The sequence below is a fragment of the Ranitomeya variabilis genome, chromosome 1 (genome assembly GCF_051348905.1).
Source record: "Ranitomeya variabilis isolate aRanVar5 chromosome 1, aRanVar5.hap1, whole genome shotgun sequence".
Classification (NCBI taxonomy): domain Eukaryota; kingdom Metazoa; phylum Chordata; class Amphibia; order Anura; family Dendrobatidae; genus Ranitomeya; species Ranitomeya variabilis.
This window is the reverse complement of record NC_135232.1, coordinates 722,437,361-722,452,546: the sequence shown is the minus strand read 5'-3', so window position 1 is coordinate 722,452,546 and position 15,186 is coordinate 722,437,361. Positions and strand designations below refer to the sequence as shown.

Here is a 15,186-nt window from a genome sequence, read left to right as displayed (position 1 = left end):
GAACTCAACAGTAACAACGGCCCGTAAAGGGCAACAGGGTGGGAGCTGTTTCCCCCAATTAGAGGCTAAGAGAAAGAGATTTTACGGTGAGTACACAAAAATCTCCTTTACTCTGTCGCCTCATTGGGGGACACAGGACCATGGGACATCCCAAAGCAGTCCCTGGGTGGGAAGCAGTGGACAAATATTGTGCAGACAGGCCCCTACACCTGAGGCACCGCTGCCTGCAGAACACATCTACCCAGGCTCGCGTCCGTTGAGGACTGGGTAAGAAATCTGTAGTGTTTAGTAAACGTGTGTAGGCTAGTCCAAGTGGCCGCCTTACACACTTGTTGTGCCAAATGGCCCAGGAGGCCCCCGTAATACCGGCTGGAAGAGGAGAATTCTTAAGGCGGTAGGCCTCTTGTATGGTGGATTTGATCCACCTGGCAAGGGTAGCTTTGGAAGCTGGCAGACCCTTGCGGCCAACTTCCGGAAGAAGGAAAAGAGAATCAGACTTCCGGAAGGGCGCAGTCCTAGACACATATATACACGCAATGACCAGAAAAGGTCAAGCGTATGCAGAGCCTTCTCCACTCTATGAACCGGGACCGGACAAAGGGAAGGCAGAGAAATTTCCTCATTGAGGTGGAAGTTGGGCACAACCTTCGGAAGGAAGGATGGGACCGTACGGAGGACTACCTTGTCCTGGTGAAAAGCCAGAAAAGGCCGTCTGCAGGAGAGTGCTGTCAGTTCAGACACCCTGCTTAGCGAGGTGATGGCCACCAGGAAAACCACCTTCTGGGATAGAAGGCGGAGCGGGAACTCCTTAAGGGGTTCGAAGGGTGGTTCCTGCAATGCTGTCAGGACCAGGTTGAGGTCCCACGTTTCTAGTGGTCGTCTGTAGGGGGGAACCAATCGAGAAACCCCCTGAAGAAATGTCCTTACTTGCGGCTTGGTAGCAATGCACCTTTGAAAAAGCACTGAGAGGGCTGACACCTGGCTCTTAAGCGAGCCCAGGGACAGCCGGGCCTCCAGACGCGATTGGAGAAAACCAAGTAGTTTGGGGAGGGAATAAGGGAATGGGGTCTGGCCACGAGATTCACACCAGGTAAAGAAAGCTTTCCAGGTACGGTAATAAATCTTGGCAGAGGCTGGCTTCTGTGCCCTGATCATGGTCCTAATGACGTCAGACGAGAGCCCTGCCTGGGTTAGAACCCAGGTTACAAGGGCCACGCCGTCAAATTGAGGGCCCCTGAGTTCTGGTGGTAGAACGGGCCTTGTGATAGAAGATCCGGGCGGTCTTGGAACTCCCTCTTGCTTGATCTTCCTCACCACTCTGGATATCAGGGGGAGAGGTGGAAAAATGTACAGAAGCTGGAACTGGGTCTAGTCCTGAACCAGAGCGTCTGCTCCGAGCGACCGCAGATCGTGTGTTCTGGCCATGAAGTTGGAGACCTTGGCACTGAAGTGGGATGCAATTAGGTCCACATCCGGGGTCCCCCAGCGATGGTAGATCTGATGAAAAATTTCGGGATGGAGAGACCACTCTCCCGAGTCTATTCCTTGTCGGCTGAGGAAGTCTGCTTCCCAGTTGTCCACACCCAGAATGTGGACCGCCGAAAGAACCGACCCTGTGTCCCAGTGGAGGATGTGTGACACTTCTCGCATCGCCTGGGTACTGCGGGTCCCCCCTTGGTGATTCACATATGCCACAGCCGTGGCATTGTCCGCCTGTATTCTGATGTGAGAGGCTGCCAGTAAGTGATGGAAGGCCCTCAATGCCAGGAGGATGGCACGAGTTTCCAGGATGTTGATGGGCATGGTCGCTTCCACTGGGGACCACTTGCCCTGTGGTGTAGGTGCACCGCACCCCAACCCGTCAGACTCGCATCGGTGGTCAGAACCTTCCATTGTCCTGTGAGAAAGGATTTCCCCTTTGCTAGCGAGGTTGGCTTGAGCCATCAGTGCAGGGAACTCCTGGTTGACGATGTTAGCCGGAACTCCCTGTCGAGAGAGAAAGGGTTCTTGTCCCAGGACTTGAGGATGGCTAGTTGGAGAGGCCTGAGGTGAAACTGGGCAAATGGGACCGCTTCTATTGCTGCCCCCATCCTGCGGAGGACTCTCATGGCAAACCGGAGATCGAGGGGGTTTGTGGAGGAGGGTGCGAACTCCTAGGTGGAGAGCCAGTGCCTTGTCCTTGGGAAGGAGCACTAGACCCCTGGAGGTGTTGAATAGCATTCCCAGGAAGGTCAGAGACTGACTCGGGGTTGGTGATGACTTTTGTAGGTTGACTAACCAGCCCATGCGACTCAGTGTCGATTGTGATTGAGACGCTGAGCTTGCAGTCCTTGAAGGTGGGAGGCTTTGATGAGTAGATCGTCCAGGTATGGAACGAATACTATGCCTCTGGAGTGCAGGACGTCCATGGTGGCTGCCATGACTTTGGTGAACACTCTGGGAGCCGTGGCGAGTCCGAACGGGAGAGCCACGAACTGGTAGTGTTCCTGGTCGATTGCGAACCTGAGAAATCTCTGATGGGCGGGTGCAATAGGTATATGCAGGTATGCGTCTTGTATGTCTATGGAGGCGAGATATTCTCCCTTCTCCATGGACACAATGATGGACCGAAAAGACTCCATGCGGAAGTGACGGACCCGTACATATTTGTTGAGCTGTTTTAGGTCCAGTATGGGCCATACGCTGCCTCCTTTCTTGGGAACTACGAATAGATTGGAGTAGAACCCTCGGAAGCGCTCGGCCATAGGGAACGGTACTATGACTCCTGCTTGAAAAAGCGAGGAGACCGCTTGGTGGAAGGCACGAGCCTTGGCTGGTGGTTTTGGGGGGGACAGAGAGGAAGAATCGGTCCGGTGGGTTGGAGGTGAACTCTATCTTGTATCCGGAAGACACTAGTTCCCTGACCCACCTGTCTTCTGTAATAGGCAGCCAGACTTGATGAAAGAGCAAAAGTCGGCCGCCTACGGGTGTGGTGTCTTCCGGAGTCCGTGAGTCATGATGAGGAGAAAGTCTGAGATTTTCCTCCTCTGGGCTTAGACTGGCCTGCTTTTGACTGCCAGGTCTTGTCCGACCTTTGCGTTGAACGTGAGTTGTCCCTGCGTGGGGAACGGTTACGATTTTGTGCTGGACACGAGACGGACCAGCCTGAGGAGTTCCAAAAGGATCGGAATCGAGTTTGGTTATGCCTCTTGTAAGTGCGCTTAGGTTTCAGTTGGGGAAGAGAGGTACTCTTACCCCCGGTGGCGTTGGATATCATCGTGTCCAACTGTTCACCGAAAAGTCGCCCATTGAGGTAGGGGAGATGCGTGATGGACTTCTTTGAGGCTGCGTCCGCTTTCCATTCCCGCAGCCAGAGGATACGCCGAATTGTGATGGCGTATGATGCTATCCCCGCTACACCCCTTGCTGAATCCAGAGCTGCATGAAGCATGTATTCTGCTATAACTGCTATTTGAACCGCTTGGTCCGACAGCTCAGGAGCGGATGCTTGGAGGCCAGCTTGTAAATTTTTGGCCCAGGCCAGAATGGCCTCGGCAACCCAAACTGAAGTGAACGCGGGAGCCAGGGATGCCCCTGCAGCCTCGAATATTGAACGAGCCATGCGTTCTACCTGCCGGTCTGCTGTGTCCCTGAGGGTTGAGCTATCTGGCAGTGAAAGGAGGGTCTGTGCTGCTAGCCTAGAGACTGGGGGGTCCACTTCGGATGGATCTGTCCATTCCTTGGTGTCCTTCTGTGGGAAGGGGTACCTCGCCTCCAGATATTTGCGATCAGCTAATTTTTTCTCATGCTGTGAGAACTGCTTTTTAAGGATCGCCTTAAACTCTGGGTGGATAGAGAAAACCTTAGGTGGCTTCAGAGCTCCTTCAAAGGAAATCTTGTGTTCTGGGGCCTCTGGTGGCGGATCAGAAATGTCCAGCACCCAATGGATGGAAGAGATTATGTCCTCAACTAGTGCTGTATTGCTAGAGGGGAATTGGGATCAGGGACCCCTCCGTTTCCCTGTCTGAGTCGGAGTCACAGATGCCTTCTGAATCCTGTGTATCACTGAGGTGTCCCCTGCTGGGTGAGCTGGGGCGGAGGCATTCTCTGGTCGGGAATTGCGGAGATCTGCATTGTCTGCCCCTGGAAGGGGACGGTCTGGATGACCTGGAACTACGGTGTCTCTCCCTAGAAGGGGATGACCGTGTGCTATGGGATGATGCAGATGGACTTGACCTATAGGTCCGCTTGCGTCCTGACCTAGACGTGGATGTGCCAGGGTCGTCCTGTCCCTGAGTCAAGCTCTTCCTTTGCTGGCTAGCGGTCATAGCCGAGGCATGACTCTGCAGAGCCTGAAGCAATGTGGAGGTTAGATTATCTATAGACTGCGTTATAGATTGCGACATCTAAGCAAAAACTGGAGAAGGCTGACGCCGTCCACGGGTGTATACTGCAGGGGAGGAGCCAGGGTTAATCTTTTTCAGATTATGCATAGTGTCGCCTCCTAGTGGACAGCAGCATAACAACCATGGTCCTGTGTCCCCCAATGAGGTGACAGAGTAATAGGAGCCAAAAAAAAAGCCACAATAAAAATGTAAAGAGCTCCGATTTTCAGTTTAATACACACATACATACACATAGTTCAGTGTTACCTACTGGAAATAGGTGTGAAGCCAGGGTTGCTTCTGCGCGGTCTGGATACCATAGGGCAGGGAGCCGCCAGCTGTAAGACAACGTCAGGAGAACATGAAGAGAAGCCGAGAACACAAACTACCTGCATGGAAATGAGGACCCGAGTGGCATAGGGGAGTAATGATGATGGTAATGGGGTGCAGCCAACACCCGGCCCAGAGAAAGGGGGGACAATCACCGACTGTGGCCTCCAGAGGAGAAGCCGTACCCAGCAGGCGCAACAACCTGCCATCCTGTCTGCAAAAGTCATGTAGAAAGGGAACAAATGGTTTGGGTAAAATGTGCAGAGAGAAGGGAGCGCAGGACTCGAGTTACATCATTGCTTTATCCTAGAGACTAGAAGGAGCAGACAAGGCACCAGCATCTTCATCACTCACCAGGATATCCCTCCAGACTGGTCCGAACGTTATCCACAGACGGATAGATCTGCAAGGAAAGGCACAGCCAAATAAAAAACATCCCTGCAGAGTACAACGTGTCTTCACCAGCAGAATAGCGAGTGCAGCTCTGGAGTATAATACTTTACCAGTTGCAGTGGGTTTTCTGAATGTGGCAGAGTTTTCACCCCTTTCCCCAGGGTCTTCATACTCTCGCTGAATTCAGAATGCAACCACTTGCTTTTATCGGACCCCATTGAGCCTATGCTGGAAAACTGGCCAATCACGGGCCAAGATTCCCTGCCAGCGACAGGGCTGCACTTCTCCCTTAAAATCTACAAAGGAGAGAAATTGGTAATGAAGTTGAGCAGCGTAACATTAGTTTGATTTGGGCAAAAGATAAAAGATGTCCACCAAGTCCAGTAATTGTCCTACAGAAGGGACTGATCACAACACTTACCATATGTGGGGACTAAAAACCCATATACACAGGAGACATACCTTTCTTAAACGGAAGTGTCCCCATTTATCTTTATCATTTCCTTGGAACCTCCCGGGTGTCGATCCGACCAAATACACCCTGTAATAGACAATCAACAGAATCTCACACAGCAGTGCCGGTTCATCAAACAGTTTTCACCAGAATTTTGGGTAAAGATCTAGAGACTGAAATTATTCATCCAGCAACTTTGTAAGCTTTGCAGAAATCACAGTAGAAAGTTCTGACAAAAGGCTAAAAACAATGGCTTGCATCTGCGCCTATGTAACCATGACGGGGCCGAGCACGGTTCATAAACCCATCATAACTTATGCAAAAAAAGTGATATAAATTACAACGGCAATGTTCGTCTTCCCGTCTTGAGTTCATCTCCCGTGTGACACATGGCGGCTGAAAGATGCACAAATTCATTAAGAAGAGCACATCTCAATAAATTTGGCAAACCATCGTGCACTCTTGTTTAAGAATGGCGTGCAAAATTAGGGCTACAGTGCCCAAAACAGAGCCAAACCCTGTACTTAAAGGGAATGTCCAAAATTAACTCCTTAATGACCGCCAATTTGTCTTTTTACTGACCTGAGATATAAGAAAATAGCATCCTCATTCAGGTGATAATCCAGCAGCTGTCGACAACTTGCGGCATCAGCCATGATTAGTGTTGGCACCGTCCATATCTGTTTATCCCCTTAAGGTACCTTCACACGAAACGACTTTGTAACGATATCGCTAGCGATCCGTGACGTTGCAGCGTCCTGGCTAGCGATATCGTTTAGTGTGACACGCAGCAGCGATCAGGATCCTGCTGTGATGTCGCTGGTCGCTGAATAAAGTTCAGAACTTTATTTGGTCGTCCGATCGCCGTGTATCGTTGTGTTTGACAGCAAAAGCAACGATACCAGCGATGTTTTACACTGGTAACCAGGGTAAACATCGGGTTACCAAGCGCAGGGCCGCGCTTAGTAACCCGATGTTTACCCTGGTTACCAGCGTAAAAGTAAAAAAAACAAACAGTACATACTCACCTTCGCGTCCCCCAGCGTCTGCTTCCTGACACTGACTGAGCGCCGGCCCTAAAGTGAAAGTAAAAGCACAGCGGTGACGTCACCGCTGTGCTGTTAGGGCCGGAGCTCAGTCAGTGTCAGGAAGCAGACGCCGGGGGACGTATGTAAGTATGTACTGTTTGTTTTTTTTACTTTTACGCTGGTAACCAGGGTAAACATCGGGTTACTAAGCGCGGCCCTGCGCTTAGCAACCCGATGTTTACCCTGGTTACCCAGGGACCTCGGCATCGTTGGTCGCTGGAGAGCGGTCTGTGTGACAGCTCTCCAGCGATCAAACAGCGACGCTGCAGCGATCGGCATCGTTGTCGCTATCGCTGCAGCGTCGCTTCGTGTGAAGGTACCTTTAGATGCTGCTGTCAATAGTAACATCATATAAATGGTTAACAGAGTGTGGGGGCTTCCTCTTTATACCCATTGGTGCCCTGAGATCATGATTGTGTGGTCCTGATGTTTGCCATGGCAATTCATGACCAAATAGAGGTTTTAGAGTCTGCTGGCTATAGTAACACGTTCAGCCGACATTTAGATGGTAAAAATACATTTTTTAATTCCGGTTATGTCACTTTGCATTAATTCCTCAACAGCACCTGAAGGGTTAATAAACTACCTGACTGCATTTTTCAATTTGTCAAGGGGTGCTGTTTTTAAAATGGTATCATATTTTCCAATATATAGGACCTCCAAGGTCACTTCAAACCTGGACTGTAAAAAAATTATTTTGTTAATTTTCCTTGGAAAAAGGAAAAATTGCAGGTACATTTTGAAACCTCCTAAAATGCTAACAAAATGAAATAATATTTTATACATGGTGCCGATTCATAGCAGACATGTGGGAAATGTTCTTTATTTTGTGTGGTATGACTATCTGGATTAAAGGGATAATCATTCAAAGTTTGAAAATTGCTATTTTTTTCTTTTTACAGTTTTGTCAAATTTCTGATATTTTTTATAAATAAACGCAAAACATATCGACCTAAACCTAACATTATCATGAAGTATAATGTGTCACAAAAAAAAATAAATTAAAAATCACTGGGATATGTTGAAGGGTTCCAGAGTTATTACCAGATAAAGTGACACTGGTCAGATTTAAAAAATTTGGCCCAGTCACAAAGGGGTTAAAAAATGTGTGCCTTCTTTCCAGAAATAGTGCCCCATGTGTCCATGAGCTCAAATTAATGAGGTTGTGATGCAATTCCAGGCATAACCTGTGGACAGGGGTGGCGCTAATTCTGGAAGAAAGCAACCATGGTAAGTGACCCACATATGACACGCATAGTATTTGAGGTTTACCATGCCGATTTTGTTATGTAATGATATCAGTCTGGACAACATGACGCCGGGTCCCTGGTGAATACGTTTGCTACCTGGGGACAATATACCAGTTCTTCCCCCTATAGTTAAACCAGAGGGTACAGACCTGGTCTCAGATAGATTGTGCTGCTTAATGATATCTATCCATTCCTTGAGGCTCGGAGAGTTGTACGAGGACAGATAAGACACCAAGTCCGACCTGAAGTTGGTTCTTGATTCACCAGCTAATGAGGAGGATCCTTCTGGCAGTCTAGGGTACAGAGGACTCAGCCAGATCCTGGGGCAGAGGAAGAACAACGGTAATGAGGTGGGGGGAAACGTACACCGGAAACGTGGAGAGAAGCCAGCCTGTATCACCTATCCAGAGCTGCACCACTGGATAATGCAAAGATCTGCCAGCATCCAACATGAAATATCTGGCAATCCCACAACAATTCTAACATCTCTGCTTCCTGTCAGTGAAGAGGAACATTCTGGGTTATATGTTATTTTGACAACTAAACCAGATCATACAACTGATGTGTTTATTACAATGTATCAGTATGGGCGACAAGTCCAGGATCCAGAAAGGGAGAGATTTGTGATGCCTTTGCGCTGGACTCACAGAGGATTGTCTTCACTGACACATTGTAAGGTCATCAGCTGTATGAGCCTAATGAAACAAAAAAAAAAAAAGTGATCATTCATTAAAAGCAAGAACTGATCATGAAAACAAGGAGAGAATAGATGATTAGATTGGAAACTACTGATATTTCCATAGAATTTAAATTAAAAGGGATGTACATTAACCGAGAATGCCTCCTATCCATCACTAGAGATCAGCGGTGACATCACTGAGAATGCCTCCTATCCATCACTAGAGATCAGCGGTGACATCACTGAGAATGCCTCCTATCCGTCACTAGAGATCAGCGGTGACATCACTAAGAATGCCTCCTATCCATCAACAGAGATCAGCGGTGACATCACTGAGAATGCCTCTTATCCATCACTAAAGATCAGCGGTGACATCACTGAGAATGCCTCCTATCCATCACTAGAGATCAGCGGTGACATCACTAGGAATGCCTCCTATCCATCACCAGAGATCAGCGGTGACATCACTGAGAATGCCTCCTATCCATCACCAGAGATCAGCGGTGACATCACTGAGAATGCCTCCTATCCATCACTAGAGGTCAGCGGTGTGTAAGATTGCACTTACTGAGTGTATTGAGGGACACTCATTTGGCAGCGGATTAACGTAGTCAGGCACGGGTTTTCACTTTAACAGTCCATGTGATTTATTATGGAGTCATACGCCACAGAAATATGAACGACAAGCAAACAGTCTTTACATCAAAAAGAAAAAAATCAGATTGCCGCACCAGCTGCTAGTGAATACTTCCATACACTTGTGTGTCAGATAGCCAGCGTATATGCCATTTGCAGAAATCGGGTGCCACCACAGAAAAAAAAAGTCCATAAAATAACAAAATTGTAGAAAAAGAGAGTGGGCACTCACCATCTGCTAATATTCAGTCTTTATTATGACCACATGTCAACTGCAGGAACAGCAGGGAGAAACGTGATATCACAAGACGTCGGCCGTTTCACGCTGCCGCGTTTCCACGGGTCTTGATCAAGACCAGTGGAAGCGCGGCAGCGCGAAACGGCCGTCTTGTGATATCACATTTGTCCCTGCTGTTCCTGCAATTGACATGTGGTCATAATAAAGACTGAATATTAGCAGATGGTGAGTGCCCACTCTCTTTTTCTACAATTTTGTTAGTCTTTACATCAATCTTCACATCATATTATACGGCTTTGAAACGTGGTCACTAAACACGCCGAACCTCTGTGTCCAGTTATCGTGGGTGACCGCACGCCATACAGTTCACTAATGTCCATGGAGCACAACAGGCACCAACATACGACATTACAGTTGAAGTCTCTAATCATGTTGGACTTTACTCCGCCCAGTTACCATGGGTGACTGCACGGTTCCCCATATGCTGGGTTACCTTCCAGGAGCTCCTGCTCCATACGCTGACTCCTGTCAGTACTCTCTCTCTCAGGGAAGCTGCCGAACTGGGATCACCGTCCCGGGCAATGCCTTGCTCACCAGGCCACCTGACAGTCCAGATCCTCAGACGGGCTGTAGCTTCCAAAAATGCAGTGCCATCACAGACTCTGCACACGCGTCCTCTCTGTGTGCTATTCAGGACGTTCATCCCCATCTGGGACCGTCCAACACACAGGCCCCCAGGTCCAAGGCCTCCCCCATGTTCTCTTCAGGGATCTAGTCCTACTCCCAGGACCTCCCAACACAGAGGCCCTCCAGGACCTGGCACACAGACCACTCAGGTCCATCCATCTTTTTTCCATGTGACCCACATGGTCACATTATATACTTGTAGCCACTCCCATAGGTGGGAGGTGGCTAGTTCAACCATTACAACTACAGATATGCCTCCATGCATATCCTGAGGAGCACATCAGCGGTGACATAACTGAGAATGCCTCCTATCCATCACTAGAGATCAGAGGTGACATCACTGAGAATGCCTCCTATCCATCACTAGAGATCAGCGGTGACATCACTGAGAATGCCTCCTATCCATCACTAGAGATCAGCGGTGACATCACTGAGAATGCCTCCTATCCATCACTAGAGATCAGCGGTGACATTGTGAAGGAACAAATTATGAAAGGTTCTCCATTTTGTGCTAGATTCTCCATTTTGTGTTTTTGACTCCATTTTCTTGTTGCTTAAAGATAAATTCTGTTATTTAATTAGGTAAAAGGTTACAGCTGCCATGAAGTAACTTTATCTTTTTGTTCACAAGCCTGGTATGCAACTAGGCTATGTTTCATAATTGGTATAAAGACCTTGAGTTTTCTGTCTCGAGCCAGATAAGAGATTCGGGGGTGTATCACTATACAAGACTGAGGCATCTGTTAGAAAAACACATACTGTGCCAGAAAGACATGACTATATCTGTAGTTTCCATTTTTTCCTGTATCCTCATGGGTTAAGTTTTTCCTGCATTCTTATAGGTTAAGAACTGTGAGCGTGTTCTTATGCTGATTGGTTGAAGTATAATTTCTGTGACAATGAAAACTCATATACAAAATAAACGGGGCCCAGAGATCAGCTCGATCCCCCATACAGAGACACACGTCTCCGTCTGGTCATTTTCAGTTGCCGGCAACACCTTGTATATTAATTTGGAAATCACTGGGTTAACCGTGAAGGATCAATTTAAATCCTCCCTCAACAGTTGGCGCTTAACGTGGGGCTCCAAGCAGGAACGCCTCTGCCGCCCGGAGGACAACAAGACAAAGGACCCTCGGACCGGACACAGGCACTGGAAAATTGGGACTGATCATCCCCCACAACAACCAGGGTAAGTTGGCAGTTATACTGTCCAGACTGACCGTTTGGTGTGGTTTTCCTGTGTTTGTTGCTGCAAAGAGGATCTGAGGTTTGTCCCCGGAGGTGGGATGATTTTTGGGTGGAATCATATAGAGGTGTAGTTCCGTTGGAAGCCCAGTGCTCGAACCGTACCTCATAAGGGACGGACACCCCGGATTGACCAGTGATGTAATTCTCTTTATAGTCAAAATATCCTGAATTCCTGATCACTGTTAGAATCAGGCGCGGTGAGGTGATCGAAGATTGGGTAGGATGCGTAACTAAGGAATCATATATTTATGTATTTCCAGGGGTGTCCGGAGGGTTAAGTCTAAGACGCCCTCCTCCTTTCACTGAGTACCGCGTTTTTGGGTTGTCCCAGCGGGGGACAGAGAGAGACCCAGTGGAATAAAACCGTAAGGCCGTCGGTATTATGCACAACTAAGAAGGATATTTAGCTCTAAAGGAGAATCCGTTTTTGTGGAAGGAAAAGAAGTCTTTGAAGTTGTATTATGAATCTGATATTGTTTGCCCAAAGACGGGGAAAATATTCTCAATCATTGGTTTTTCTAAGGTGTTCTGGTATGTGAATTGTGCGATGAAGATTTTGTAGAAATTAATTAAGTCTAAGAACTACTGTATTTCGTTTGTGTTTGTCTTTGAAATATCCGATGGGAGGGGTCGCGTAGCTGCGTTATTGCTTGTCTCTTTTCTCTGTGTAGAGGAATGCTGTGATCTCTCTTATCTTGGAATGGAGAGAGCACATACTGTAACGGTGTTCTCTGTATTTTCTCTGGTAAATCTGTCTCTTGTTTAAAGCGACAACATTGTTTTTAAGTATAAAGAAATATTATAATCTGGAAAATTGAAAGTGAAATCTAGTGTCTAGTTTTAGAAGGAAATTTGTAAGTGATTGGTAAAAGCAAGTTGAGTGGTTGATATATAGCAAATTGAGGATCAACAGAGAAAATGAATTCTGATTGTTTTTTGCTACGTTGAAAAATGAAAGCTGTCTACTCCTATGATAAAGTCTGGATGTTTTGTGGTGCAGGAAGGTATTGAGAAAGCGTTTGAGAATAATGTGTCAGAAAGACAAACAATTAAAAATGATGATCTGGAACAGGGGGGTCTCCCTGCTTGATGATAAGGTCCCTCCCCAGCCCCATGTCAATTCTCAGATCAAGAGCTTGTTTTAATTAGAGTAGATGACAGACCCAATAAATATACTCTTATAAAACCTATCCCTGTGGAACCTTTCCCTGAAGTTACTGCTCAGTTCGTAATCTCTCCCTCATGTCCGGTAAATTTACTGGGGGCAGATTTATTATCACAGTTCCGCTCCAGAATACAATTCCAAGATGATGGTCCTGATAGACCCAGATTCTCCCCCAATAATGCCTGTAGAACCAGTAAAAGTGTTTCTCAAACCTGGTGCCCCTTTTTCTAAAGTCCATCAATACCCTTTGAAACATGATCAGGAGCAGTGCCTCAAGGGGCAAATACAAATGTTATTCGATAATGGTGCCCTGGTACCCTGTGTTTCCCCATGTAACACGCCCTTGTTTCCCGTTAAGAAAAAGACCCCACCCGGCCAACCCCCTGTGTACCGGCTGGTACAAGGTCTACGGGCAGTTAATGCAGTTACTGTTCCAGAAACTCCGGTGGTGCCTAAGCCACATACTCTTTTGTCCCAGATATCTCAGGATGCTGCTTGGTTCATGGTTATCGATCTTGCCAATGTCTTCTTCAGCATTCCATTACACCCAGATTGCCAGTTTCTGTTTGCATTCACTTATCAGGGATGACAATTGACGCGGACAGCTATGCCACAGGGGGCCCAAAAAGAAGTCCCAATCAGTTTGCAAAAAATATGGGAGAGTGTCTTTTACCCTGGCAGTTAGAACACCCCTATGTCACGCTGCTTCAGTATGTGGATGATCTTTTGTTGTGTGAACGGACAGAGCAGAAAACCATTGTTGCCACTGTTAGTTTTCTCAAGTATCTGGCAGATCTGAACTGTCGGGTTTCGGCCTCGAGATTTCGGTTCTGCCTTGGTCAAGTGATATTTTTGGGTCACTGTCTCCTTCAGGGTGCCAGACACCTCACAAAAGAAAGAAAAATAGCCGTCAGCTCCCTTCCTTTACCAAAAGATGAGACTGAACTCCAGCGTTTTCTTGGACTATGTACTTATTGTTGTCAGTGGATACCGGACGCATCCCGTATAATGCAACCTTTCTACAATGCCCTGAAAGACGGTTCAAGATATGCTGATGATTTGGCAGATTCCACACCAGATACGCTGTTACTACGGAAGATACTGTAGTGCACGGAGCTGCACTCCCTCCCTCACTGTCAGCACAAGAAGTAGAACTTCAGGCTCTGTCTACTGCATGTGTTCTGGCCAAGGACAGGCGGGCTAATATATACACGGACTCACAGTATGCATTTGGTATTGCTCATGATTTAGGAGCCCTATGGGCCAATCGAGGGTTTATTACCACCGCCGGGACTCCAGTGAAGAATGCTGAAGCTGTTAAAACCCTCATGGACTCAATCAAATTACCCACTGATGGTCCATACCCCACACGATGTATATAGTATCCCTAACCAAGTATAATCTAGCCACATGTCCATGACCAGACAGCTGCGACTTCGGTGTGCTATTCTCATGCCTACTAATGTGACTTTGAAAAGGTGCACTGTCCTAAACCCCGCTACTCTTCTCCTAGTACCTATGGATCCAAAGGGGGGAGGAGTAGGTGACATGAAAAAGGACACTCTTTTTCTTTTTCTTTCTAAAATGGATCCAGGGGAACAAGATTAGGTTTCCAAACCATATGATTGTCTAGAATTGATGTCTCAGGAAACGGCTGGTCTCTAGTGTGCCCATTCTAATGCTGATTTTGAGCTTTTTGTAGATGGATCCTGTCACCAAGATGACCAAGGACGCTACTGTACCAGATATGCTGTGGTCTCAGAACATGAGGTAATCAAGGCAGAGTCAATGCCAGCTCATATGTCTGCACAAGAAGCAGAGCAAACTAGCAGAAGGTAAGACTGTAAATATCTACACTGATTCCAGGTATGCTTTTGGCATTATACACGGTTATGGGCCTATCTGGAGAGCCAGGGCTTTCCTGACAGCAAATGGCCACCCCTTTAAATGTGCTGAGGCAGTCCAGCAACTTATGAATGCACTACAGTTTCCCACCCAAGCAGGCATCATAAAGGTAAAGGCACATACCAAAGGCACTGATGGACGGACAAAAGGGTAACGCACTGGCAGACCAGGCTGCCAAGAAAGCAGCAAGCACTCCTGTAGCCTCTCAAGTACATCACCTAGACACCCCACCATCTCCACTTGTGTTGAAAGACATCTTAGCCCGGTTACAAGAACAGGCAAGTAAGGAGGAGAAAAATAGGTGGCAAAGGATAGGGGCTTGCTCTGATACCGTCACTGGGCTATGGGGGAGGGGTGAAAAGGTCTGCCTACCACAGGTACTGTACCCAATGATGGCACAGGTTCTGCACGGGAATGTGCACCACTCGAAGACGGCCATGTGTGACACCCTACAGAAACAATGGATTGCCCCCGGGTTTTCCACCTGCGCAGAAAGGCAGGTACAGAGCTGCATGATATGTGCCACACATAATCAGGGTAGGACAGTGAAAACCCCATCCAAACACACTCCCCGGCCCTTTAACCAATTCCAGAGACTGCAGAATGATTATATTCAGTTACCCAGGGTAGGGACGTATGAGTATGTGTTGGTCTGCATTGATTTATTTTCAGGTTGGCCACAAGCCTACCCAGTTGCCAAAGCTACGGCTAAGACAACGGCGAAGAAACTGATGGCTGAGATCATA

The 15,186-nt window shown here is 47.6% G+C and overlaps 1 protein-coding gene across 2 annotated transcripts in view; it reads right to left on the bottom strand.

The window, feature by feature from the left end:
- TDP1 (tyrosyl-DNA phosphodiesterase 1) overlaps nucleotides 1-15,186 on the bottom strand; it is a 79,675-nt gene that overhangs the window by 34,028 nt on the left and 30,461 nt on the right. For both annotated transcript variants that reach the window (XM_077267702.1, XM_077267695.1), the window contains exons 8-12: nucleotides 8,029-8,199; nucleotides 5,550-5,628; nucleotides 5,198-5,383; nucleotides 5,049-5,097; nucleotides 4,636-4,702 (exon numbers count right to left, since the gene is read on the bottom strand). In XM_077267702.1, the coding sequence (XP_077123817.1) occupies nucleotides 4,636-4,702; nucleotides 5,049-5,097; nucleotides 5,198-5,383; nucleotides 5,550-5,628; nucleotides 8,029-8,199 (552 nt within the window). The remainder of the gene's footprint in view (nucleotides 1-4,635; nucleotides 4,703-5,048; nucleotides 5,098-5,197; nucleotides 5,384-5,549; nucleotides 5,629-8,028; nucleotides 8,200-15,186) is intronic.